The 27,009-nt window shown below is 50.2% G+C and overlaps 1 protein-coding gene across 6 annotated transcripts; it reads right to left on the bottom strand.

Moving 5' to 3' along the window:
- Nucleotides 1-120: 120 nt before the first annotated feature.
- Nucleotides 121-9,050, bottom strand: LOC103819336 (GDNF-inducible zinc finger protein 1-like). Of its 6 annotated transcripts, none has more exons than XM_050972864.1 (8): nt 8,854-9,050; nt 8,304-8,421; nt 5,846-6,754; nt 4,413-5,264; nt 3,450-3,544; nt 2,751-2,918; nt 1,426-1,583; nt 121-679 (listed from the first exon to the last, which is right to left on the bottom strand). In XM_050972864.1, exons 2-8 carry the CDS (start codon nt 8,363-8,365, stop codon nt 437-439), a joined length of 2,487 nt encoding a protein of 828 aa, XP_050828821.1. In that variant the 5' UTR covers nt 8,366-8,421; nt 8,854-9,050; the 3' UTR covers nt 121-436. The 6 variants fall into 6 exon arrangements, with proteins under 6 accessions (XP_050828821.1, XP_050828819.1, XP_050828820.1 ...); XM_050972862.1 differs by lacking the exon at nt 8,854-9,050 and adding an exon at nt 8,652-8,791; XM_050972863.1 differs by lacking the exon at nt 8,854-9,050 and having other exon boundaries at nt 8,304-8,492.
- Between the last annotated feature and the right edge of the window lie 17,959 nt (nt 9,051-27,009).

The following is a 27,009-nucleotide window of genomic DNA, read 5'->3' on the forward strand; positions in this document are numbered from 1 at the left end:
GACGTCAGGCAGCGCGCCGGGTGTTGCTAGGCAACGCGGCCTACCCCGCCCCGGCTTTGGCATTCCCAAATCCCGACGTTTTCCCCTGGGAAACCCTGGGCGAATGAAGGAGGGACGGGCTGGGCAGCACTGGCAGCTTTATTAAAGGATGAACTGGTGATTTACAGCGGCGGCACCGCGCTGTGTTTGTAGAAACACACACCCCCGCCCTGCCCATTCCCAACGGGATGCTCCCACAGCTTTGGGAAAAACAAACCTCTGGACAGATGCAAACATTTCGGTGGAACAAATACCCTCATGAGGAATTACCCCTTTACCACCAGCAGTGCAGCTCCCGAGGCAGCTGCAGTGACCACTGGGAATGATTCCCTGCATTCCAAAGGATAACTCCCACCATTCTGCCTCCAACCGCCCATTTTGGGGTGTAAACCTGACTTCATAAGTACAAAAGGGAAGAGTCAGTGTCCCCGGTGTCCCCAAGCCCAGGTGTCACGTGTGCTGCTGCTGCTTTAGCGCTTCCTGGTTTATAAAGTTTCCCGTGGTCAACCGACCAAATTTCCGGCACGGGATTCCCTCCCGGATGCGCTTCCGCTAAAGTCTCTATTTTGGACCAATTGTGGTCCTTTTTTTGGGTGAGGTCGATCAAGAAGCTCCTCCAGTGAGCATTCCGGTCATGGATCTGGGAAAGAAAAGGGAGTGGGATAGGAAAACAATTAGATCTGATTTTTAACTGCCAAATGTTCAACTTCATCCAGAGCTAAATCCAACAATTCTGGGATAACTCCCCGGTCCTGTGCTCCAAGCCTCAACTCAAACACAAACAAGGCTCCTTTGCCAAATCCGTGCTGAATTTCTGGCTCTGCTGCCGTGGAATGCTTCCAAAATCAGCTGGAATTTCAGCACACAGGCAAAATATTGACTTGGAGCTGGAAGGGAACCTCCTGTTCTGTCTGAGCTGTCACTTCCAGGACCTGGAGGTCTCCGGGAAGAGCTGAGCTCAGCGTTTTCCAGCGGAACGCCGGGAATGTGTGAATTCCTGCTAATGCCCAGCACAAGGCTGGATAAGCCACGGTGTTACGAGGCTGGAATGAGGGCTAAAGCATCGGAGACTCTGCAGTTAATCCGTAAAAAAATCTAAAAACCCCCAGTCCTTCCTCCGACGTTTTCACGGAATCTTTTAGAGGAAAAACCTCGGAGATGACGACCACCAGGAAGTGCTGTATCCAGTCACCCCCAGGGATGGTGACTCTCCCCCTAGGGCTGGGAGGTGACAGGATTGGAAGCCACCAGCGGGAGCTGCCGTGCCGCCGGAGCGGAATCCCACCGAGCTCAGGAGAAGGCGGCGGCTTTAAGATGGCCCTGAAACTCATCCCTAGCACGGCCCCTCCCGAGGGCTGGGAATTCCCGCTGCCGGGGGTGTCGTACCGCCACGTGCCGGCGCAGGGTGGACATGTCGGTGAAGGTCCTGTCGCAGGCGCGGCACTTGTAGGGCTTCTCGCCGGTGTGGATGCGCTGGTGGCGCCGCAGGGCGCCCTGCTGCGTGAAGGCCTTGCCACACTGCTCGCAGAAATAGGGACGGGTCTCTGGGAATAACAGGGACAGCAACGTGGGAGAGAGCAGCTGGCTCTTCCCTTATTGGAATTTACCAATACAGCCGGACGGGACGTGCCTGAGCTTGTCCGGCCCTCGCTGCTGAACCAAAGAGCGGCACTGGGGTGTTTCACCCCAGAGACACTTTTGGCTGGCTGGATGCTGCAGCTGGGCGCTTGGAGACAAGTCCAGGCATGCAGGAGCTCTGGGGATGGTGGGATGGAGCCTCCTCCTTTAAGAGGGTCTGCTCCTCAGGTTTCCCTCTGGCGGAGAAGCTTTAAGGGGATGGTGAAGGAGGCGGTTCTGATGGAGGGTTTCCATCCAGAGCTTTATTCTGGCCCACAGGCCTCTGAATCCAGCAATGGATCCAACAGAACTCCCTAACCTCGGGGTTGCTGTTCTTTTTAGCTCTGGGAAGGAACACGAGGCACCACCAACCAGGTACGGGGAGGGAATCTCAAGGGACAAATGACACCTGGATGGCCCAATGTCCCTTCAGGAACAGGGCATCTTTTGAATTTTGCCAGTCACTCCACGCCCTTCTCACATGCCAGGACTGACAGACAGCGCTCAGCAGGGGCAAGGGAGGGGGAGGGAGAGGTGGCTGACACACCTGGGGAGGAAATTTTCAGGGAGAAACCCAGGAATCTGAGGCAAACCATGACATCACACTGCAACATTCCCTGGAAGTGTTCAAGGCTGGATGGGGCAACCTGGGAGAGTGGAAGGTGTCCATGGCAGGGGATGGAATGAGATGACGCCTAAGGTCCCTTCCAATCCCAACCATTCCATGATAAATATTTCCCAATGCCTGCCAAGGCTACTCTACTCCATCCTCTTCTCCAAATTCTTTCAGCTGCACAATCCAGGCCTCAGTTTTCTAGGATACCACACAACGCTCCTATGAGCCAGGGTCAGGATGAGCCCAGCTTCCCAATGGAATTCCCATCCTTGGAGGTGTCCAAGGAATGCCTGGGCGTGGCACTCAGTGCTCTGGTGACAATGTGGGGATTGGGCACAGCTCGGACTCGATGACCTTGGAGCTCTTTTCCAACCTCAATGATTCTGGGATCCCCTAATTCAGCAGTGGGCTGGAATGTCCCCGTCCACACTGGGAAGTACCACAACGCCACCATTCCTTTTCCCAGCCTTGGAATTACCTGCATGGACGTTGCTGTGCTGGGCCAGGGAGGCTCTGAGTCCGAAGGCTTTCCCACAGACCTCACACCTGTAGGGTTTGGCTCCCAGGTGACAGCGCTTGTGGCACTTCAGGTACTCGTTGGTGGCAAAGTGCTTCCCGCACACGTCACACCTGAAGAGCCGCTCTCCTGAGGGAAGAGAAACCGGATGCTGGGAATTCTCCCAGGGGAATTCTGTCTTTCAGAGTCAGTCTGCGAATCACAGAACCCAGGCTGGAAAAGACCTCCAAGGTCATCGAGTCCAACCTGTGCCCAACCCCCACCACCCTGGCAACCAGTGCCACATCCAGCTGTCCCCTGAGCACATCCAGGCATGGGGACTCCATCCCATTCCAATGCCTGATAACCCTTTCCATGAAGGAATTCTTCCTGATATCCAGCCTGAACCTCTCCTGGCACCACTTGAGGACGTTCCTCTCATCCTATCACTTGTTCCAAATTCCCCCTGGCTCCTGTCAGGGAATTGTGGAAAGCAACAAAATCTCTCCAGAGTCTCCTTTTCTCCAGGCTAAAAGTCCTTCTATCCCTATGAATTCCTTCCTGGTACTTGGATACACTTCCAAGAGTCACAAAAAAAAAAAAAAAGGAGGCATTTATTTCGTATTTCAGCAATAAAACAGGAAAGGCATGGGAAAACCACCTGGAATATTGAATTCCCACCTGTGTGTGTCCTTTTGTGGCCGGTGAGTTTTCCTTTGTCGGCAAAGGAAGCGCCGCAGTCCTCACAAATGTAGGGCTTCTCCCCAGTGTGGGATCTAATGGAGAGAAAACACCAAACATCAGAAATTAATTAGGTCTTGATCCCTAAAATACTGGATTTGAAACAATGTTTGGGTTTTAAATGTAGCGGGAAAAGGAAATTCTGCTCCCTCAGAAAACGGAGTGTTTCCAGGTACACTCCAGGCGCTACACTCCAGGAGTAAAACTTCCATTTAAAATTTACCTTTTAAAATTAAAAATTCTCATTTAAAATTTACCTTTTCCTTGCTTTCAGGCCCTAAAAAATCCATCTTTTTTTCCCAGACAGCTCAGAGCATGGGAAAGGAGAAAAGAGGGAAAATAACAGAAAATGACACAGAATCAGAAAAATCTGAGCGTAATCTTAACTTATTCCAACCCAAACAGGAAGATGTCCAAAATCATTCCTGATCTTGAGCTGTCAGGACAAAAGATTATCATCAATCTTGCTCTGGAGAAAGATGGGAAATTCCATGGGATGATTCACCCTCTCTTGGGAAAGGGCACATCCACACAGACATCACCAGGGAGCAACTCATCCCGTCAAGCTCCAGCTGAGCGGCGCGGATTTGGAGTTGCACTTGGAGATGAAATCCCATGGCAATTCCTTGCTTTGAGAGTGAGCACAGCTCAGGATCTGTTTCTCCAGGATCCCTGACTCACTCTTCATCACTGAGGGCCATTGTGGGATTTTAGAGCCTGTCCCAAATGACGGATATTCCCTGCAAGTTTGGACAGGGTATCCATGTTGAAATCCCGACCCATGGGAGATGCAACGTGGCGCCAAAGCTTTTGCGTAAGGGAATTAATCACGGATCCCACTGAACCCAATAACCCTGCATTCCTGCTCTAAGGGGCAAGGAATGTGCACGGCTGGAATCTGACCTGGTATGGATCTTGAGCTGGGAAGGCTGAGCAAACCTGGAGTGACACACGCCACACTCGTAGGGCTTCTCTCCGGTGTGCGTGCGCATGTGGAATACCAGCGCCGTGCGGGAGCTCAGGATCTTGCCGCACACGGAGCACAGCGGCCGCTTGGCCCTGCCCTCGTGCTTCCGCACGGAGTGAGTCCTCACATCCCGCTTCCTCTTGAAGGTGGCCTGGCAGAGGCTGCAGGAGAACCTCCTCTCCTCGCTGTGCACGCAGGCACGGTGCTCCTTCCAGCTGGTGTAGCTGGCGAAGGCCTTGCTGCACACCTCGCAGCGGTACACCTTGCCAGGCGGGCTCTGGTGCACATCCCGGCAGTGATCCACGTACTTCTTCCGGGAGACAAACTGCTCCTGGCACTTGTCGCACTGGATCACGTAGATGGATTTCTTGCTGGACACGCTTTTACTGGCCTTCTTCAGTTTAAACCCTGGTTCAGGTTCTTTGCTGCCCTTCTCTGGTGAGGCTTCATCCTCCTCCTCAGAACATTCCACGTTGTCCCTGCTTCCTCCGACTTCCGAGTATCCTGTGTTATAATCTCCCTGCTCCTCGCCCTTCACACTCATTCCACCTTCATCTTCATTCCCTCCTTCAGCTTCCTGGGATCCCTCTTGCTCCTTGCTCCTTTCTGCTTCAGCAACGGATGAATTCCCGGCATCTTCCTCACATCCTGAGGTTTCTGGTGTCCCATCCCAAGTCTCTCCGTCGGGATCTTTGTCATGGCTCGTGGGGTTTGGGCCATGTGTGGGTGGAACCACCATCCAATAGACAGGCAGGAGTTTCCTCTCTTGCCCAGCCTCATGGATTTTCCTGTTAAAAATGGAGGACAACTTCCAGTAAGTTTAATTGAAATCTATTAATTGTTCCAATTCAGGCCTTGGGGGAAGAGTCCTTTCCTTTGAATTGTTCCTTGCATCATTTAAGAAATTCCTAGCATGTTTGGAAAGCCTGAAAATAAGGAGATTTTGCAAGAGTTGGACCAGATAATTAAAGAAAATTAAAATGCCTCAGTTCATTAAGATCTGTATTTTTCACCTGACCAGGAATGTAGGACGGACTTTTCCTCCCAGGCCATGAAATTATGGATTTAAACCAAAGGAAATAGAGATTAAATGCCCAGATAGAGACACAAAATTCCTACTTAAAACCCCAAATCTGAGGATTCCAAAGAAATCTGGTGGCACAAGTCCCCCTCAGTCCAACGGGAAATTCCCTAAACTGCCCATCTAGGACACCTCAATCCACTCATCCGCACTGCAAGGCCAAGTGAAAAATCCCTGTTTCAACACGCTTCGAGCCAGATCCAAGGAACTCTGGAACTGAGGCAGGGAGGACTCCAGGAATGATTTACCCCGGAATCGCAAGGAAGCGCATTCCCGGGAATGCCGTACCTGAGGTGGGCGGTGTAGGCAGCCCTGTGGGCGAAGCTGGCGGGGCAGCGCTGGCAGCGGAAGGGCCCGTCCCCGGTGTGTGTCCGGACGTGCACGGCCAGCCCGCACTTGGAGCTGATGGCCTTGTCACAGTAGGGACACGCCTGGGATTCCCGCTTCCGCTCCTGCCCCCTGCCGAGGGAATGGCCACCCTTGTTCTCCAGGCTGGTGACATCCACACCCAGTCTGGCTGGGGAATGGGGCTTGCTGCTCTTGGGCAGCTTTGCCGGCCTGGATTTTGGGGCTGGAAAAGATGTGGCCTCCTGCTCCAGGCCTCCTGCTTGGCTTTCAATGAGCTCATAGCCTGGCAGCAGCTCCTTATGTTTCTGCCTGTCCCAAAGTTTCCTCTGCACGGGAATTGCCACGACTTGGGAAGAGTTCCTGGAGTTTTCCTCTTGCTGGATACAAGGCCACTGCGATCCCCTATTTTCACCCCTCTGCCCTTTCAGGTGGAGGCTCAAATCCAAGCCCTTCCTGCCCTCTGCCTTCACTTCCTCACAGATATCAAGCAAATCCTTGCATTCCAGCCTTTCTGCAATTTCCTTCATCCTCTGGAGTTTTCCTGCCTCGATCTCCACCTCTGCCGTGTACACGAACTCCAGGAAGGAGGTGAACTCCTCGGTGTAGATGTCCTGCAGAGTCACCGTGCACTTCTGCGTGTCCAGCATCTCCTGGTGCAGGAAAAGCCCCTTGAAGTAGTTGCTGGAAGCTGCCAGGACGGCTTTATGAGCCAGGAATTCCTCCTGAATTCCCAGGTGTTGGGTGAGGACTGTCACGTCGCAGAGGTGCCCGAGCCGGTACAGGGAATGCAGAGCCCTCAGGAGGTTGGGAGCAGCAACCTTGGACTTCATCAGGATTTTCTTCTCCATCCTGCCAAAATAAACAGAAAAGTGTTGGAATGATTTTTCCTATCTTTCCATTCCAGTATGGCAGGGAAAGCCAAAAGCCCAGTGGAATTCCACGCCCAAATTCCTTGTTCACCCTTCACAGGTGGAACTGTAAGAACCACTGAGACTGGAGAAGACCTCCAACCTTTGATGGAGCACCACCACCTGAACTAAACCATCTCCAAGGAGCAGGAAATTGAGGGAATATGGGCAAAAGAATGCTTCCTAAATTCAGTTGGAAAAGGATTGCTCACATCCAGATTCCTACTGGGTAATTCCTACAGCCAGGGATCTCTGCAACCCTCCCAATCCAACACCTGCCAACTATTCCCATGTGGAGACACAACCCCAGCACATTGGAAACAGTGCAGATCCTGAGGTTCGGCTCCAAAATCCACAGGAGCTTCCAGCCCATCTGCTGCCTCCGTGTTTTCCAGCAGGAAATCCTAGTTTGTGTGCAGTGCTTAGAGAAATCAATGAGAGCAGCACGTGCTAATTTCCTGCTGCTCCTCTGCGAGATTCCCATCTGTGATAAGATCCCGATCCGTGCTCCCATGGGAGCTCCTCTAACACCAGGATCTGACACGGAGCCCGATGGGAGAGATAAATTCCAAGATCATCTCCAAGTTCAGCTGCTTCTGGATTAAAACCCCCCAGCAACTGAAGCATCCTTCCACAAATCCATCAATTCCCACCATTTTTTCCTTCAGAAAAAAACCCTGATATTTGTATTTTATGTTCCCGTTAGGAAGCTGATCTTTAGTTTTCCAAAGTGCTGCCGAATCCTTAAGTCTCCAAAACGCTCACTCCAAGGATTTCAACAAAATCCCCATTTCCTCCTCATTTGTTTGTAACTTCTTCCCAGTTTTTTCCCTGGCTGTTCGGGAATAAATACTTTAAAAATGTGCACACGTGTGCAAGATTTGCAGAAAGCATAATTAATCCAAGAGATTATTTGCCAAGACACTTTAATTGCATCAGAACTGATGCAAAACTCAAACCAAATTTCAATTCAATTACGGAGTTCCTGATGAGGAACTGGAATCAGTGCAACTGGAATTGGTACAATTCCTTTCAAAAATAAAGTCCAGCAGTGGTCTGAATCTCCAAGAAAATATTTATATTTGTATATTTTTATAATCTCCATTTACCTGCTGGAAAAATTTCTATATTATCCACCAGAAAAATCTCCATTTATGCTCCAGAGCATCTCTATTTATTGTTCAGGATCAATCTCCATTTACCCCTCCAATCTCCATCTATTCTCTAGGAAAATCCCCAGGAAAAATAAAATTTAAAAAAAAAAAAAAAATCTCAATTTGTGCTCCAGAAAAACCTCCATTTACGATCCAGAGAATTTCCATTCTCTCTCCAGCAAACTGCTGGCCAAATTCCTCTAAAAGTCCTAAAGTTTGGGGGGGGGGTTGAAACACAGAGCGCTTGGATTTCTCCCTACCCGCGTTACCTTCGGGACACCCCTGGAAAGGCTCCTCCCCCGAGGAATCCACGGCTGGCCCGGCACCGCCGCTCACCATCCTCCGGGAATGCCTCCGCGCCGCCTTGCTCCTCGTGCCGCTGGCACAGCCGCGATCATCTTCTGGATTTCTGAATGCAGCCACTAGATTTTTACCCGTAGACGTGTGGGAAGCGCTGCGAGGAAAGCAGAACGGGCAATGTTTATCCCGGCGCTCGCCATCAGCGGGAGGCTCAGCGCTCCGGGACACCAGGGGTCACCCCTGCGCTTCCGGAGGCGGCAGCGGCCGCCAATCGCCTCCCGCCCGCCAGCAGCAGCTCGGATCGCTCCCGCCGCTGCCGGCGGTGATTCCCGGCGCTCCCGGGCTCCATCCCGAGGGTCCCTCCCGGCCCCGGCCCGCCCTTACCCCGCCAGGCCCGGGCCGGCTCCCGCCCGAGAGCGCCAGGGCGGCCTCAGCCCCTCAGCGCCGCCGCCATCTTGGGAGCGGGCAGGGCGTTCCCGCAGCGCTGGGGTAAAAATCCTTTAAAGCGATCCTTAAATCCACCCGAATCCTCCCCCCCGAAAAAACATTCCCGAAACGACACGTTTTCTAAACAGTTTGCTCTCACGCTTTCAAAAAGCCGGGTTTTATGAGGTGAAACGAGCTCAGTGATGCGCGTCCTCAGGTTGCTGGGGCAGCTCCTCAGGCTCTCCCAGTGTGGATACTGGGATATCCATGAGGATACTGGGATATCCACTGTGGATACTGGGGTATCCACAGTGGGTACTGGGGTATCCACTGTGGGTACTGGGATATCTATTGTGGATACTGGGATATCCACTGTGGGTACTGGGATATCCATGAGGATACTGGAACATCCACTGTGGGTACTGGGAGATCAGTGCCTGTGAAAAACGCCAGCGTAACTTTCCAACATAACACGTGTAATATTCATTTTAATATTTGCGAAAAGCCGGTGGTAAAATGCGGGTTTTTCACAGTGCCAGAGGTAAGAGGGGTGTTTATATAAACCAGTGTAAAGCTCTCAACTTTAGCGGGGTAAATCTGGGATTAGGGCAAATCGGGGTTTCCCTGTTTCTTCCCACTGGGAATATGGATCCCATAGTCCTGTCTGTTATCACGTAAAATAATGCCAAGGTGGGCTAGCAAGCACTTCCAATCTTTTTTCCAAGGAAAGTTCCTCTTTTGAAGCATTTTTTTCCCACTTAGGTGCGGGGTTTAAAGTCTTCACATTTTAACAGCTTGTAAAAACGTTGGATGACTGCAATTCCCTGAGGAAATGTAAAATAAATTTCTTCATAAAAAAATAAATATAAGGAAAGGCAGACATCTGTGTTATCCACGTATTCAATCCTGATTATTCTGTTTGTAGCCAGGGAATGTTTCTATTGTCCAGACGCAGCTCTCTCGGAGCGGGAAGAACGAGCAGCAATATGAGTGATCCGTGTTGAAAATGTCAGGATAATATTCCTGTATCTTGGCACGAGGGAATGGTGTTTGCTTTTCCTTTATCGGAAAACTGGCGTGCTCGGCAGCTCTTCCCCAGAGGGGTCGGGAAGCTCCCGGCCAATTTAGTCTGAATTCCACAAGGATGGAGGGAATTTCTGGATGCACTGCTGGGTTGTATCCACATCCCAGGAGGGATTTTCCCAAGGCTGGATTTCGCTCTGCGCTTTTCCACCAGTTTTGTCTCTCAGGAGATTTCGCTTGATTCTCCGAATGTTCCGTGCGCTCGGATCCGCTTCAGGGGCTCTCCAGAACCCATGGAATTCTCCGTGTCTGTCCTGTGGGGAGAGAGAAGGAAGAGCATCACAGCTGCTCTTTCCCAATCCCTAATTTTGGAATTTCACCAGAAGGGATGAAACATGTGGGAGGCAGCTGTGGGAGATGCCAGTCCCAGATGTCCTGTGGTGGGTGAAGAATTCCAGGCGCCGGGATGGCGAAATGAAACAACCTGTTAAGCCAAAGCAACGAAATCCAGGAAAGAGTTGGAGCTTGGGAGCTCAGATTTTATCTGAGCACTTCCCTTGGTTGGGAATGGAGAGATACCTCGGGCTTTGATGGTGGTGACTAAAACCAGGAAAAGGGGAAAAATTGGGAGTTGGTTCTACTCCTGATCCATTGGGTGGTCCTGGCTCGAGGTCAGCCAGGATGTCTCCAGCAAAGCAAGGGATGGAAGTGTTCCCAAATCCCAGGTTCCTTCCCCCTGGAGCACAGCGGGAAGCAGCGCCGGGGCATTGGCGATTTTGGCTCTTCCCAGCAAAGCTGGGGGACATTTTGGAGCCCCCCAATGAAACATCCTGGTGTGTTTTCCCTGGATGGATATCCCTTCCTTATGGCTCCACCAGAGGATGCTGCAGGCTTCGGAAAGAGCTGCCCGGACTGTAGCCCTGCTCATCCCCTTAATCCAGAGGAATCCGACCGTGGATATCAACCATGGCACTGCAGAGAGAGCTTCCAGAAGCCTTTTCCCAGGAGCCAAGCAAACCTCCGGATCACCCATGAAGCAGGGACAGAGCTTTCAGCACGGGCTACAAATGCTAATTCCAGAGAAAATCCCGATGGGAAGCACAGAGCAGCCCTTGCTCCGTGTGACAGCACCGAGCGCTGCCTAGCCTCTTGTCCTGTTCTCCATAAGAAATCTTGGCGTGGGATCATGCTACAAATCAAACTCCCATGGATTCTCCCCCTCATGTTCGGTCTCTAGGAGCAGGAGCTCTGTGTGTCCTGGCAGAATGCTTCCAAGATACCGGTGTCCCTTGAAAAACATGGGAATTGAGGGAAGTCCGTGTGTGTTTCGTCTGAAAAAGAAGACTTTAGAATCCTAAAAACCAGCAAAGTTTAATTCCCACCAGGGTTCTGGTGGGAAAAATATGAACACCGGACAAAACCAAGGGGGAACAGGAGAATTCCTTTAAGATCATCAAGTCCAGCCGTTAAATTCCAAGATCATGGAATGGTTTGTGTTGGAAGGGACCTTAAAGATGATCCAGTCCCACCCTCTGCCATGGGACACCTTCCACTATCCCAGGGTGCTCCAACCTGGCCTGGGACACTTCCAGGGATGGAGCAGCTACAGCTTCTCTGGGAAACCTGTGCCAGGGCCTGACCACCCTCACAGAGAAGGATTTCTTCCCAATATCCCATCTATCCCTGCTGTCTGGCAGTGGGAAAACATTTCCTCATGTCCCATTATTCCAGGCCCATGGAAATAATCCATGTTTCTTGTCACTCCTTCAGGTCCTGGAATGCCACATTTGAGTCATCCCAAAACTTTTCCAGGCCGAACACTTGGAGCTCTGGAAAACCAATGACTTTAATGGATCAGGGCGATGAATGAATTAAATAAAAAATAAATAAATCAGTTAAAAGCCCTTTTCACCCCTCTGTGTTCCCTGGGGTTATGGAATGAACACTTTGGATGCCAGCTCCGTGTCCCTGATGTGGGGACACAGCCAGGGGTCACTGGAAGGGCTCCCAGCAAAGCCAAGACCCCAGTTTGGGAAGGTTTCTCTGGAGGGAACTTGGAGCCAGCTCAGCAGCGCCCTGGGCATGAAGGCACACAGGATTTTGGCTCTGGGCTGTGAATTCCGGACGTTCCCTCTCATTTTTCCTGGGAGCTCATTCCTGTGTAGCAGTGATTGTGATAGGATGTATTCCCACAGCTCCAGGGGAGGAGGGAGTGGGGCTGCTTTGGGATTCATTCCCTGCAATCCTGACCCTACCCTCCTGACAAGTGATGTGTTAGGGCGATGGAAATCCAAGTTCTGGGAGTGTATCTAGGATGTTTCCTTCTGGCACAAAATAAATCCTCAGCACAGCTCATTTACTTGTTTATCACACATTTTTAAGCTCTTGGCACTTTGCAAACTGCTCTTCCTTCTTCTCCCAAATATTTTAACCCCTGCTAAACCGTGGGCATCAAACCCAGAAGCTGCTTCTGGAAGCAAAGGATTTTTCCATCACATTCCATGGATATCGAAGGCCTGATCCACGTATTTTTAACTCCTTAACACTCCCAGTCAAGCCCAAATTGAAATTGTTTTAATTGATTTTTAAATAGTTGAGTTCTGGTTAAACATTGAAATAGGTATTTCAGTCTGGGGGGTTATGGAATATCCTGAAGATCCCGTTTCTCCATCTGGGGTCTGGAAAACAGGTGGATAATGTTTAGTCTCCAGCTAACGGACAGGATGTTAATGCTTTTCCCGCTTGGAAAGGAGCTGCCTCCTGTTTAGCTACACTTCAATATAAAACAAATATTCCATTAGCAAAAGGAGGTGGGGAGGAAAATCCCTTTATTCTCCCCCCTCTTCTCCACAGGGTTCCTTCCAACTCAATATTCCACGATAAAGCTGCACGGAATGCAGAGGATCCCAGGGAGTGAACTCAGATTAGCGCCTTGCTGCCAGCCAGAAGAAATCCAGCAAAACAACCCCCAAAGTTATTCCTAATGGCAAGAAAAGAGGGAATTCCTGCCAGATTTACGCTCCTGATGTTTCGAGACTCCGATTAAAAGAGCTGCTGATTTCGTGGAGGTGATTCCAGACAAATTCCAGCTGATCCCAGCTGTTCACCAGGGAAAATGATAAGGAAAATAACCTAAATACATCAGATTAAGTGGTATTTTTCCAACAGCTGTCTGTGTTTTTCCGTTGCTCCCCAGAAAGCAGCATTCCCTTGCAAGATCCCAAACTCCATGTCCTCCTACAGAAGCCTCTTGACTTTTAGCCACCAGAATTATCCCAATTTTTATTTTTTTAATGTAAATATCTGGCTTCCCAGCAATAATATTTTTCCCTCAGTGTTTATTTTTCCTTAGTGCTGAGCGCTCACCGTGGTTTGCAAATCCAAATTATTTGAGGGAAAAGCAGGAATCTCAGTTTATATCTGCGTCCTGAGCCCGAGTGTTTTCAGAGGGAGAGTATTCCTGCCTCCAGGTGCTCCTGCCGGGATGAGAAAATGCCCTGTTTTAGTTCCAGTTTGGGTGTGGAATCTTGGCACAGGAATGACTAAACATGGAAGGAGCAGCTGCCTGGAGAAACAAACACCTGGCAAAATATTTTGGGGAGTTTCAGGATGAGTCACCCTGGGCCTTGCTGGGGAAGCTCGGCCCCAGCTGCAGCTCAGGAGGTTGCCTTTAGTTCCACAGAATCCCATGGAATTACTGAGGTTGGAAAAGACCTCTGGGATCGTCGAGTCCAACCTGTCACCCTGCCCAGGAGTGCCACGTCCAGGTATTCCTTGGACTCCTCCAGGGGTGGGAATTCCAAACCTTTCTGTGCTGTTCCAATCCTGAACAACCCATTCCATGAAGAAATTCCCATCTGCCTTTATCTCTTATTCCATCCAGGACGGTTCCAGGGATGGGAATTTCAAATGTCCCTGGGCAGTTCCAATGCTAACATCCCACTCCATCTCCTTCATCTCTAGGAATTCAAGGACACTTCCAGGAGTGAGCCTCCAAACCTTCCTGGGCAATTCCAAAGCCTGACAACCCATTCCATCATGAAATTCCCATCTGCTTTTATCCTGTTCCAGAACTCCTCCAGGGGTAGGAACTCCAGACTTCCCTGAGCAATTCCAATGCTAACACCCCATTCCATGAAGAAACAACTCCTATCTGCCTTCACCTTATTCCATCTTTTCTCCTTTCAGCTCTCCTGCTTGGAGAAGGTCTGTGCCAAGATCCATCCGCGCAAAGCCAATGGAACACCAGGAACTCATCCCAAGCCAAGTGTCCAAGACCATTAAAATCCCAATTAATCCCTTTTGATCCATCACCGTTGGCTCCCAGCATGGTCATTAAGCTCAAGCTGCAGAATGAGACTTGAATGACCGTGAGGGTCATGCCAGCCTTCGGGATAAAAGGGTGGATTAGGAATTTCTGGAGGAGGAGAAGGATTTGCTGAGCTTTCCCACCGCTAATTTTCCAGCTTTGTGCTTATCCCTAATAACGATCACAATAATTATCCCAATTAATTTCAGGAATGGCTTTTGGAACCATGCCCACCTTCAAATCTACAAAAATCCATCTCCAGAAGTGTTCCCAGAGCAACCACTCATCTTTAAAAGGAATATTTTCCCAACTGGGACTAGAAAACTCATATTCCTAGGGAGCAGTGGGGTCGGGAATGGCCAGATAACCTTTGGAGAAGCAGCGGGAATGACTTTGGGTCGGGCCAAGAACTCTTTGTTAAAGCATCTGCTTTTACTCCAGGATATTTAATGATTGCCAGGAATTCCAGGGATGGAGGAATGCCAAGGTACATAAAGGAAAAGTATCCCTTTGGATGGAGCTGGATTTCCAAACCCCAGAACGTCCCGCTCCAATTTTTCCCATCTGGATTGATTATCCCTTATAAACCGGGATTGCAGGTCAATAGGAAAAAGTTGCTGCAAGCACGGAGAAGGCTCCAAGTGTGGAGGAATTTTCTGGGATACCCACAGGCAAGGCAAACTCCAGCACTGAAAGGGATGGATCCAACCTCTGGGGCTTTCTCCTCAGGGAAAACACATTCCATAGGGAATTATAACAAACAAAAACCTGGGAGCTGGACATAATGTGGCACCTAATTCTGTCTGAAGTTCCTTTATTTTTCCATGTGGGAATCACAACGTCAGATACAGGGTACCCACCAACATTCCAAAGGCCGGTGATTTTATAGATCCATTTTTATAACTCAGAGGGATCCATGGAGTCAGCAGGTTTTCCAGCAGCGGGGCTGCCAAGCCCAGGCTTGCATTGGAAGCTGGAAGAGCATCCCAAAATATGATGGATCTGTGTTTTTACTGCCTGCCTACTCCCAGGCATGTGAGGACATGGAACCCATCCTTAATAAAAATAAAAATAGGAAAACAGGTTGGAGCCTGAACGTGCCAGGGAAAAATGTGGGAGAGACAAGGGAAGGAAGCCAAAAGGAAAGGAAAAAAGATCCCAAATTCCTTAAACGTCATTTTTAGGTCCATGGATCTGGTTCCAAGGATCCATGCTCATCCAGGATGCACATTTCCAGCTTCGCAAGGGAAAAGACTGTGGAAAAGTTCAGGAGTGGGTCCATGTGACTCCACAAACAATTTCCTCTCTGGAGCAAAAGTTGGGAATTCAGGACATGCACCTGGAGCTGGGATAGGAGCAGGGAGCCATTTATAGGCCCAGAATTCCCAGCTGGAATGCCAACATCCGAGCTTTCCTGCCTTTTCCCGGAGCTGGGACACGATCACTGCGGGCTGAGCCACGAGGACCAGGTGGGAACTTTGTTCCTCTGGAAAACGGGAGTGTATGGGAAGGAAGTAGAAGCTCAGAATTCCAGAATTCCAAGGACAAGGTGCAGGAGCTACCCCTGGCTTGGAGAGATTGGGAATGGAGCGCATGAGGGTGCCTTGGCACTTCTCCCTTCTTCTCAACATTCCAAATAAAGGTGGAAAAGCCACTTTGGTTATTTTGCTGGGAAGAGAATTCCAAGAGGATCCCCACACCTTGCTCCTTCCACAGGGGCTGCTCATTCCAAGCCTGGCAGCTCCATGTGACCCAGGATAACCCCTCCTTATCCAGGCTTTGGAAAACTAAAGTTCATCCCAGCTGGACAGCAGTTCTTGGGAATTCTTGTGCTGACACATCCCATCCCAGGGGTTCACATCTGGGACACACATGGATTCATCACCTCACCCCTGAGTAATCCCAAATTCTCATCCAGGCGGGAATGACGGAGGATCACGTGTGCCGTGACGGATTAGGCAGATCTCTTCTGGGGATCCGTGTTCCCTGGGGCCTTTCCAGTCCTTTCAAGCTGTTCCCAGTGAAATGTTGGCAGGAGCCAGAGTTTGCTCTGACGGAAAGAGGCTGTTGCCTCCAATCCCCCTTTCCCAAGAAACTTCTCCGGCCATCCCAGGGCATTCCAAGCAGGGGATGACCGCCAGATCCTGCTGTGTCCAGCAGCAGAAGCTGGAACAATTCCCTTTGAAAAAGCAGGATGAGCATGTGGAGCTCATGGTAAGGAGCCCTGTTCTTGCTGGGATCCTGGTTGGAGCAAGCAGGAGAACCGGGAATGACCCCACCCCACTGTGCTTATGGAATCCAGGAGCTCCTTACCATGGCAACAGAGCTGGGACCACAACTTGGGATTTTTCCAGCTGCTCCTGGGACATTCCAGGCTGTTCCCACGGGGAGTTTGGGCTCCCCATTTTGGCACCAAGACCTCCAGAGGAGGAGGGAATGAAGCGGGAAGTACAGTCCCTAAAATCCCACAGAACTGGGAAGAAGAAGTAGCTGCTATTCCCAGGAAACAGCTGGAATACCTAGAGAGCAATTCCAGTGGGGAAAATGGATCCCACCAAAAGAAACCACTCACTCCTCATCCCTGGAGCCGTGGCTGTTTGATCCTGGATGGATCACCGCGGGATAGGGTGGATTCGCCACCTTTAGGGAATGGCTTTTGAAATCCAGGTGGGAGTGTTTCAACATCAGCATTCCCACTCAGAGCCAGAACCGACAGGGAAATTTGTAGCGTGAATTCCATCGGAGATCAGTGGAATGCTACAGATTTGGAAATGAAGATTGGGAAATCAGGCAGGGAAAAGCTCAGACAAAAGCCGGTGCCAGCGCTGCACATTCCTAAAATCATTGCCTGAGCCAGTGGATGCCACTTTTCCATTTTTTCCTGTTAAAAATCCTGGAGATGGTGCCTGGTTCCAATCCTGCCAAGGCATAGTTCAAAGGGAGCAATCCTGGTTAGCTGCTGGGAGTTCCCATATCCAGGGTAACACAGTGGGAAGAGGAGCCACGGATGCTGTGGCAATGCCAGCAATAAACCAACCAATCCCATTTATTTGGGATCAAATCCATCCCATCTCTTTTCCCTCTGTTTCTTCGCAGGATGAGAATGACATTCCCATTATTTTCCAAGTTGCCCCACTTCCAGTTCATGCTTCCCACTTCCCCAGGGATAATATTGGCTCTATCCCGCTCTGGCTGCCCTGTTGGGGTGTCCCAATTAGCTGCCTGATAAGGCTTTTCCAGGGAATTTTGGAAAAACCACACCAGACCTGGGGTGTTTAACTGGGAAATGAATTGGCTCCAGCGGGATGAATTAATGGGAAATTTGGCCTTGGCACAGCACATTCCTTGGGAAAAAGACCTCGTGGAGCTGAAGGTATCCAACTTGAATTTCAGTTGGAGCCCTCAGAAAATCCCAGGAGGATTTGGGAATGGGCTCAGCCTTTAGGAATAGGCTCCTGGGGGTTTTTTTGCCACGGATTTTTCCTTCAATCTTGTGCATCCAGTGTCTCATTCCCTGCAAAAACCGGGAGGAGGGAATGTTTACCCAGTGAGGTCAGTGAAAAGTTGCCTCCAGCTGGGATCTGGCCTGCAGGTGGCCGGGAGGGACAAGAATCCAAGGATTTTATCCCTTTGGAAACATCAGCCCCGCTCGGAGCATCCCTGGTTCCTCCCCACCTTTCTCCCGCCGCTCCTTTCAGGACAACAATGGCAGGATCCAGATGCTTATCCGCAGGGCTCTTCCCATTTCCACGCTGGCCTTCACCAAATTCCATGGGGAGGTCCGGAAGCAGCCATAGATAACCCGGCAAGCTGGGCTGGCTCCTGGGAAAGGTAAAACCCTTGGAATTACAGCAGGGCAGGCAGCACCTGGCTCATGATCCCTAATTCCTTTCCAGCATGGGAATGTGGCCATAATTAGCCAGTGAAATCCCATCTCAGGAGCTGGAGAATGGATCCCAATCCACGTTTTTTGTGGCTGTTTCCATTTTCCCAGTGCTGCACCAAAGCCCCAGAATTCCCTTTGCTCCATCCATTCCCTTTCCATAGGCAAATCCAGCACTGTGTGCCCACAGCCTTGGCATGGAGGAAGATCCTGTGGAAACACCAATAAATAATTCTGGAAAAGAGGGAAAATTCCTTTTAAACCTCTAAGGAAGCATTTTCCTCCCTGTTTTCAGGGTGAAATTAAACCACCTTGGAGCTGGGTGTGGAATCAAGGGAAGATTTTCCTCCGGCTGTGATTCCCTGCTCAGCAGCCCAGGGTATTTTCACTTCGTATTCCCTTTTTTTCCCTTGCTGAGGCAGGGAAATTCCGGCGGAGGCAGTCCCAGCTCCGGCACATCCCTTGGCAGTAGCACCCACCTCCTGTGGAGCCGCGATAAGGAGAGACGGGAGCAGCCTTGGGACACGTTCTCCAGCCAGAAAACTCTGCCCGGCCTTCCCAGCCCTTATCTTTATTGCCCACATTCCTAACAATCCCAAGTTTTATTTACGGAGCTCTCATCCCCAAGGTTATGAGAAGCTCCGGCGCATCCGTGGGCTGGATCCAAGGTGAGGATTGACAGCAGTGCAATTCCAGCAAAAACGGTAGGATTGATCCTCCCTGCTCTGGAGGCAGCTGGGAGCAGGGAGGCAGAGCTCGGAGCCTCTGGAAAAGTGCTGATGTTTTCCTGCCTTGCTGGGACCCTCCCAGCAGGAAATCGGGCATTGTACTGGGAGCGCTGAGTTTTCCGGACAAATCCTGCCAGGATCCACGTCCTGCTCCCCCGTGGGCTGGGAGCTCTTGCCTTGGCCATGGAGGGACGCCCTGGCTTCCCAAAGAAGCTCCAAGAAAACCTTGGGGTGGGGTTTAGTACCTGGCTTAAGGCAGGGATTTGATCCCTAAATTCTGTTAATCCAGCCTGTGTTATAATGGAGTGAATCCAATGGGAGCTGCAGGTCCTGCCCCAGCGGTGGTGACCTCTGGCCAGAATCCAGTTTGGGATTCTGGGATTCTGAGATTCTGGGAAGATCTGGGGACATTTCCCTGGGCTGCTGAGCCCGTCCCAACACCAGAGGGATTGGGAACACATTTGGGATTAAGTCCCAGCCACTTCCCAACTTCCCAGTTCACTCCCAGCTCAGCGACTCCAGGGTCAGGAGCAGGGATTGATTCCCACATAAATCACCATCACGGAGCAAAGGCCATCCCATTCCAGGAAGACCTGAGATCCTGGTGATGCTGCAAAAAGGGCAGGATTTGCTTCTTCCCAGAGCCCAAGCAAGGAATTAAAACCTTGCTTGACTTTTCCCAGGAATTGTAGAGCTTGTTTTGTTTTCCCACTTTCCCAGACTTCCCAGTTCCCTGACAGCTGGTTTGCCCTGGCTCCAGCTTTTGGGATCTTGTTTTCCCATCAGTTTTCCATTGAGGTTGATAGGAGATTATTCATCAATCCCATTAAAAAGTAGGGAAGCACCTCCGGAACCCCCCAGCAGCCCCCGGATACGGAGCCAGCAGCTGCTGCCTTCCTCCCATTGAATTCCCAAGCAGCCCCATTTCCTTGGATAAATAGGAGGGGGAAGAGAGAAAAGAGTTAAACTGGGCAAACCCAAAGGGAAGAAAACTTGGAGCAACACAGAAAAGGAAAAGCAGCTTGGAATTTCTCTGGAAATCCAACCAGGCGTTGCTCAGGACTGGGAATCTTTTCCATGAAAGAAAGGAATTTTGGTGTTTTTCCCAATCCAAACCATGGAATTGGTGCACCAATAGCTGGGAACAGCAGAGGGCTTTTCTTCCCTCCTGTTTGCCATGGATTTTCAATCCATCTGTTCCACACAAACTGTGGGAACCGAGGTCAAACCTGCCTGTGCTTGAAGAGGGTGAAATGGGAATTCTTTGGGAATTCTGTCATTCCAGCAGCTCCCAGAAGGAGATGGGATACTTCTGACCCTGCCACAGGGATTCTCCCGTGGGAATTCCAGACTCAATCATCCCGGTGGGCTCCGAGGCTCAGCCTTGGATATGGAACAGGGATCCCAGCTCAGGATTTAGGGAAGCGCCTTGTAGGATGTGGGTTAAAACCATTCAAATTCCTTGTTCCTGGATTCTCCCAAGGATCTGGAAGGGAAGGAGCCAGCCTGGGATAGCTGTACCAGGAGCCACATGAGTCCCATGCCAGTTTTTCCTGCAAAATTCCAACTTTGGAATGTGCCAATGGCATTTTTTAGCTTTAGTTGCCTTGGGGCTCTGAGGGCAGGGATGGGGCGGTTTTCCAAGGATTTTTCCACATCCATAGAGGTTGGAAACTTGGGTGGGATCGTCAAGGCAAAACCCAAAGTATCAGCAATTCCAGGGGAATATTTCCTTCTTATGGCCCAGGTGGGAATGAGAATTTTATTCCCACTCAAATCCTGTTAAACTGAACACACAGGGACATGGAAAAGAAGGATCCTGGGATTTTTAGAGATTTAGGAAGTGGATCAGAGCTGGACCTGGCTCTGCAGGGCAGGGAATGCTCAGGAATTCCCAGCACTGGGATCTGCATCATCCCACACCCCAAGTGGGAAAACAGCAGCATCCAAGACCTGACTCCCATGGGATGGGAGCTAAAAACAGGGAATACTTATTCTAATCCATGTGCTGAACTTGGGATATAAATTTTGGGGTGTAAACAGAGCTTCCTGGATCCAGGATGCTGGGAATGAAGCCTGGCCCAGTTTTTTCTACTGTAAGTGGGACTTCCAGCTGAACTCTGGGCCTTGGAAAACAAACCCATCAAAAAGTGGGAATGGGCTCCCACTTTGGCTCCCCTTGGCTTTGTGTTTATACTTGGATGTGGGATGAGGTTTCTGTGGAATAATGTTCCCTAGGGGTAATTCCCTGGTGATCCTGGGTTCAGCTGGATTTGATGGGAATAAAGTTTCAGGAGCACTTCCCAGCTGGCTCCCCACACATCCCAAGCTCCCTGGAAAAACCTGGAGCAGCTGCTTGAAAAAAGGTGGATACATGAGCAAATCCCACTTCCCTGCCTGTGGAAATGCTCCCGGTCCAAAGCATCTCATTCCCTGTAGAAGCACATCCCAAAAGTGATGGAATCCCCGAAATTCCTTCTGAGTTTGCAAAGGAGTGGGAAAAAGGGGGGAAAATATGGAACTGAGAATCCCACTCTATTCCTGGTTAGAAGATACCCAGAGTCAGCATCCAATGGGAAAACAAAGCGAGCTGGGATAATCTTTCAACCCAACAGTAAAATTCCAGTGGGAATGTCCCATTTTTCTCACCTCCTGGCCACAAACTCCGTCACCAGAAAGGAAAACAGATGATTTCCCCCTCAGGATTCCCCTCCTATCCCTGGAATCATGAGGACTACCCCAATCCCTGGGACCAATCCAAGGCCCTGCCAGAGTCTGTCTCTCTTCCTCCTCCTCTCCAAGGAGGAAGATTTATAGGATAGAAGGAAAAACCTGGAAAAGAGCCCAGTGTGGGAAGCAGGAATGGTGATACTGCTCTGGTGGGATCAATCTGGGCTTTGCTGGGATCAGCTCCCACCAGGAATGACCTCGATGTTTTCATGTGCTTTGAGCCATTTTCCTGCCTTTTTTTTTTTTTTTTTTTTAAGGAATATTTGAACTTTCGGCTCCTCTCCCTTCTGAATTTTGGGATCTTTCCTTGGGTGGGGAGTGGCCACATCCTGACATGGGGGGGCTCTGGATTGACCAGTGGATGCCAATATTTATAATTCCCTTTTTTTTAATGGAATTTGTTCTGTGACATGATCCAGCAAAGGGATCCCACATTCCAAACAGGATCATCTTGGGGGGGGGGGGAGAAGATTCTGGAAAGATCAAGATCAGGAGAACAATAATCCCAGGCTGGACTGGGTTTGGAATGTCCTTAAAGCCCATCTCATTCCAACCCCTTTGGAAAACAAGGAACTGATTATGCTGCTTCCACTGCAGGCTGGATTTCCCCCTTTGTGGAGCCACATCCCGGGTTTTTTGGGGATGTCTTCACTTTTATCCTCCTCTCCGAGCCCATCCCACGCCACTGCCATGATCCCGGGAAAGCTGGGCAGGGTCTGGAGGAGCCGCTCATCCCTTTGGAGAATCCCACCCTGCTTTTCCTTCCAGTTGTTGCCGCCCTGCCCGGCCAACACCCGGCACTTCCCGAGCCTCGGGTGTGTTTCCAACCCTGCCTTTCCCTTCGCATTCCAGAGCCACCTCCTTCCCGGGACTTGGCACATCAGCGGGAAAAGCGATTCAGCGCAGCTGGGCTGGGACAGTGTTAAAAAAGCCTGAGGAAAATGGGAAAACAGGGAACAATCCAGCTGGGGGTGTTGGAAACTCTGGGATTGTGCCAGGGCTGAGTCATTCCCGGCCCTCCCAGCCCCTCCGGCCGGGAATGACATTTGGGAATGGCAGCAAATCCCGATTGGCTCAGCGCAAGGTGGAGCTGGAGCAGCCGGAGCCAGCCCAGACCCCACTTTAACCCCATCCTTGTTTTTCGCTGCTTGCAGGAATTTGGGAAAGACTGGAAGCCTGGATTGTGCCACAAATGTGGGAATTCCAACGGGGTGGGGGGAGGGAAAACAGGCAGGGAATTCTGTGGGATGAGCAAACAGCCTCCAAAGGGGGGAAATCAACATTTAATAAGAGAGCCCAGCGCTTCCCTGCCTCTGCTCCAGGAAAAAAAGGATCTATGGATACACGTTCCTTGATCGATGCATTGGATGTCCTAAACATCCCAAAGAAAAATGGGATTACCCAAATCCTTCACCCCGGATCCCAGTGCCTTTTCCAGACCTTCCTGTCCCCATTTCTGGCATCACGAGGCTGGGAAATAAACAGCTTCCTTTGGAATTCTCCCTCTGGCACCACATGGCAATACAGGGATCACCTTGGATCCCCTGATCCTGACTTTAGGTGGAAATTGGGAATCCTGTTCCCCAGAGCTCTTGTGGGCAGGGAAAAACTGTTATCAATGGGGAAAAAAGGGTGAGACAGAGGGGGAAAAAAAGAAGGAATCAACTCCTCGTGGATCCCCTGGAATGGTTCCTTCCCATGGTAATTCCATGTTTATTCAGGGAGCATCTGCCTGTGGATACACTCCCTATTATTTTTATGCTTATTTTAGTTTTATTTTTAGTTTTAGTTTTAATTTCAATTTTTAAAATTTTAAAATTTTTATTTACTCCTGAATTATTCCACCTGGAAAACCCATCCTGCCACCAAATGGGATGAGCTAAAAGTGGGAATGCCCAGCAGAAAATCCTAATTTATGCCCAAAACCCCTCCCAAATATCCTAAAGATGTTCCCTCTTGCCTCCAGCTTCCCACAGGGAAGAGACACACAAATCCCAGTAAAAACCACACAGGAATTCCCCATCCTTAGTGAATTCTCCACTTTCTTTGTATTTTGGGGGAAAAATTTTCCCAATTTTCCTTTCCTCCTTTTTAGGGAGGTGAGTTGCAATTCCCTCAGGAACAGCAGGAGCTGCCAAATTCCCTGATGGCTCATTCTGGATGACCAGGAAAATTGGGAATAAGAGGGAATTTTGCAGAGCTGCAGCATTTCCCCCACTCTGGCTGGTCTGAGCTCCAACTCCCAGTGCAGCCCCTCCGGATGGGTTGGATTGTTTGGAGAAATCCCAGAGTTTATTTGTGTGTGTGCTCTCCAGGTGTCCTGGTGGCATTCCAACATTAATATCCCCAAATCTCCTGCTGGAATGAAAGCAGGGAATTTGGGTTGGGATTTAATCTCCGTCCTCCCCTTCATCTTCCCCCTGCTATTCCAGAGCTCCCCCAGAAATATTCCTTGGAGAATATCCTGGTGGGAGGAGGGATCCATCCCCATGGAAGCCTCTGATTGAATTCCTGTTTTTTCCTAAACTGGCTCCATCTGGAGGAGAGGTTGTTCCCACCCCACATTCCCAGCCTGGACCACCCAGGACAGTCCAGTCAGCAATTCCAGGGCTCCAAACACATGAAAAGTTCAAGAATAATAAAAAAATCCCTCAGATAACAAAGGGAGAGGGAAAACATCCCTTGGAGTGAGGATTTTCCCTAGGGTGATCGTCCTGTTCCCACTGGGATCTGAGGAGCTTTTCCTTCTTGGATGGAAGGCTTCCAGAGCAATGATTCCCACTTGTCCAACTGCTATCCAGCTTAATATTCCAGCTGTGCTCCGCTCCTTCCACTTCCAGGAGGAAAGAGTTTGGGAAGAGCGCCCCACCTCTATCCCAGAGAAATTTCAAAGCATGGATCTGCTGGGGGCCAGTGGGATTTCTCCTCCCTGGAATTGCAGCGACCACTTCCAAATGGAAATAGAAATGGAATTCCTGGTTTTAAGTGCAGGGTGGGCTGGAAAAACGGGACAAAACTCAGGGATCGTGTCCTGACTTGGAACCCAGCAAATTCCTTGGAGCTGCTCGAAACACCTGGAGCAGCTCCAGGTGTTTCGAGCAGAGACCCCACAGAGCTCCTGGAATTTTGTCTTGGATTTTATCTGAGAGATACACAATTCCTGGATTTGCTCCAGGTTGTTTTGGACATCCCTCCTCCTCCAGCTTTAGCCTGGAAGTTGCTCCAAAGTTGGAAAAATGTGGACAGGATAAAGGGAGGGAAGAATCAAAAATGCCAGCATGGAATCTGGACTCCAAGGAACCAGTTCCCTGCTTCCATGAAAAGGAGGGAGATGCCTGGAAGGAAAGGGAGATTTGGGAGGGGAACTGCTCCTTCCTTTCTTCATTTCCATCTAGGTGGGCATTCAGCATCCCCATGAAAAAAATCATGGAATGGTTTCCCTTGGAAGGGATCTTAGTTCCTCATCTCATTCCATGGGCAGGGACACCTCCCACTATCCCAGGGTGCTCCAAGCTGGCCTTGGACACTTCCAGGGATGGAGCAGCCACAGCTTCTCTGGGAATCTGTGCCAGGGCCTCCCCACCTTCCCAGGGAAGGATTAATTCCCAGTATTCCATCTAAGCCTGCTGCTCCTTGGCAGTGGGAAGCCATTCCCCTTCTCCTGTCTATCCATCCCTTGGGAATAATCTCTCCCTATTTTCCTCCTCGACTCCTTCAGCTCCTGGGATGCCACAGCTGGATTATCCTGAAGCTTTTCTTTGCCAGGCTGAGCAATTCCAATTCTCACAGTTTTTCCTCCTGGCAGAGCTGCTCCATCCCTCTGATTATCCCGGTGCCTCCTCTGGATGTGCTCCAACAGCTCCACGTCCTTCCTGTGCTGGGAGCCAGACCTGGATGAAGAATTCCAGGTGGGACTTCCCCGGAGCACAGGAGAAGGGATGTGAGAACCCAAACAAAGCAATTCCCTTTCCTGGCGCTTGGAATTCTGTCCCCATTAAACCCCTTCTAATTCCTGCTCCTCTACATTGCCCAAATTCCCAAAATTTCGTGTAACAGGAGCTCCCCCCATGCCAAGAGCCCTCCCAGAGCTTCCCAACCCCGGCTCCGTGTCCTTGTGATGTCTCCAGAGGGAGCCGAGTTCCTCCAATTCTTCCCCCCACCCCGCAGGTGTCCCCCCTCCCCCACCGGCTCCATTGTCCCTCATCCCAGTCCTGGGATTTGCCGCCGCTGACGTCACACATTCCACGCCCTTTTCCTTCTTTAACCTCCGAGAGACAATTTTAAACCAATTCCTTCATTTTCAGCAATTCCCGATTTTTCAATAGTTTTTAATTAGTCGTGTTGGATATTCCCTTTTGGTGGGAATTCTGCTCTCCAGGAGATCGTTGGGATTGAATTCCTGTGGATGTGTTCAGCCAGAGGGGGTTGGGAGAGAAAATCCTTTTAAAGTTTGGAGCCAGGACCTGGATTTTCAGTGGGAACATCCAAGGAAATTTAAGGAGTGTGGAATATTCAATAAAAATCAAAGAAGCACCAAAAATTCCCCAAAATATTCCCTCATTAGCTTGGAATATGGAAATCTTCCTAAAAGTGATGGGAGGGAGCTTTCCTATCCATGAAACTCTTGGAAAGAAAAATCCTAAGAAAGAACATTCCCATCAATTCCTTGATTATCCTGGAATGACTTTTACCATTTAAATGATAATTAAATATTTTGGGATTTTCCCCAGTTTGGGAATATCCAAAGGAGCTTTAGTTTAAAAATCGCAGATTATGTCCAGGAAAATTTGGTTGGATAAATTGGGAAGGGTTGTGGGAAGAAGTTGTTGGTTGGAAAATTGTGGGATCAGCTGGATGGACAAACCATGATCCGTGTTTTTCCAACAGCGGAGCCGTGTCCTGGGCTGGCAGCAGGAAACGGCTTCCATGCTGAGCTCTCTTATTCCAAGTCCAAAAAAATTCCTCCCATTCCTGGAATTCTGGATGAATCCAATCAGAAATGGCATCCGTGTGGGGTTTCTCCCTCCCACTTTTTTTGGAAAGTTGTTTTTCCTCAATACTCTGGCTTGGGAGCATTGGCTGTGGCTCCCTGAACCTTCACTCAGATGGGAGATTCCAGAAGATATCCCAGCAGTCAGGGCTTTCCCAGGAATGCTGTGCATGAGCAGGTCTGGGAATAAGCCGCAGTTTTTATTAGGATTTTTGGCAGCTTTTTTGTTTAGGAGGGAAGTGAAGGAGCAGATTCCTGGTTTTAATTTCTCTGTTGGATCACAGCCATTCCCTCAGGAATTCCAAACCCACCTAACCCGAGAAATCCTGGAATGGGCAGTGGATCCATGGCTGTGCCAAGCAGGAAAAGACTCCCCAGACTCCCAGGGTTAAATCCTGAATCTGCTGCTGCCAGAGTGATGCTTCAGGAGAAATCCTGGGAATGCAGGGAGGGAACTGGGAGCATCCCAGCATCAAAGTCTGGAACAGCCCATTCCAATGGAATTGTCCCTGCCCTGCTCCTGGATGAGCTTTTCCAGCCCAAACCTCGAATTCTGTGAGGAATCCTCATCCATGGGATGCCAGGACGGTGCTGCTGGGGATGGCACCGGAGCCCGGCCAAGCTTGGCTCCATCCCGGTATTCCCAGGACCTT

This window comes from Serinus canaria, chromosome 3, assembly GCF_022539315.1.
Source record: "Serinus canaria isolate serCan28SL12 chromosome 3, serCan2020, whole genome shotgun sequence".
Lineage (NCBI taxonomy): Eukaryota > Metazoa > Chordata > Aves > Passeriformes > Fringillidae > Serinus > Serinus canaria.

Bases quoted from the DNA above. Each gene is read 5' to 3' on its own strand.
- LOC103819336 (XM_050972864.1), bottom strand. From the start codon at position 8,365: ATGATCGCGGCTGTGCCAGCGGCACGAGGAGCAAGGCGGCGCGGAGGC. The intron at 5,265-5,845 runs GTACGGCATTCC...CATTTTTAACAG, and splicing joins GCCTACACCGCCCACCTCAG to GAAAATCCATGAGGCTGGGC. The intron at 680-1,425 runs GTACGACACCCC...TTTCTTTCCCAG, and splicing joins CCCTGCGCCGGCACGTGGCG to ATCCATGACCGGAATGCTCA.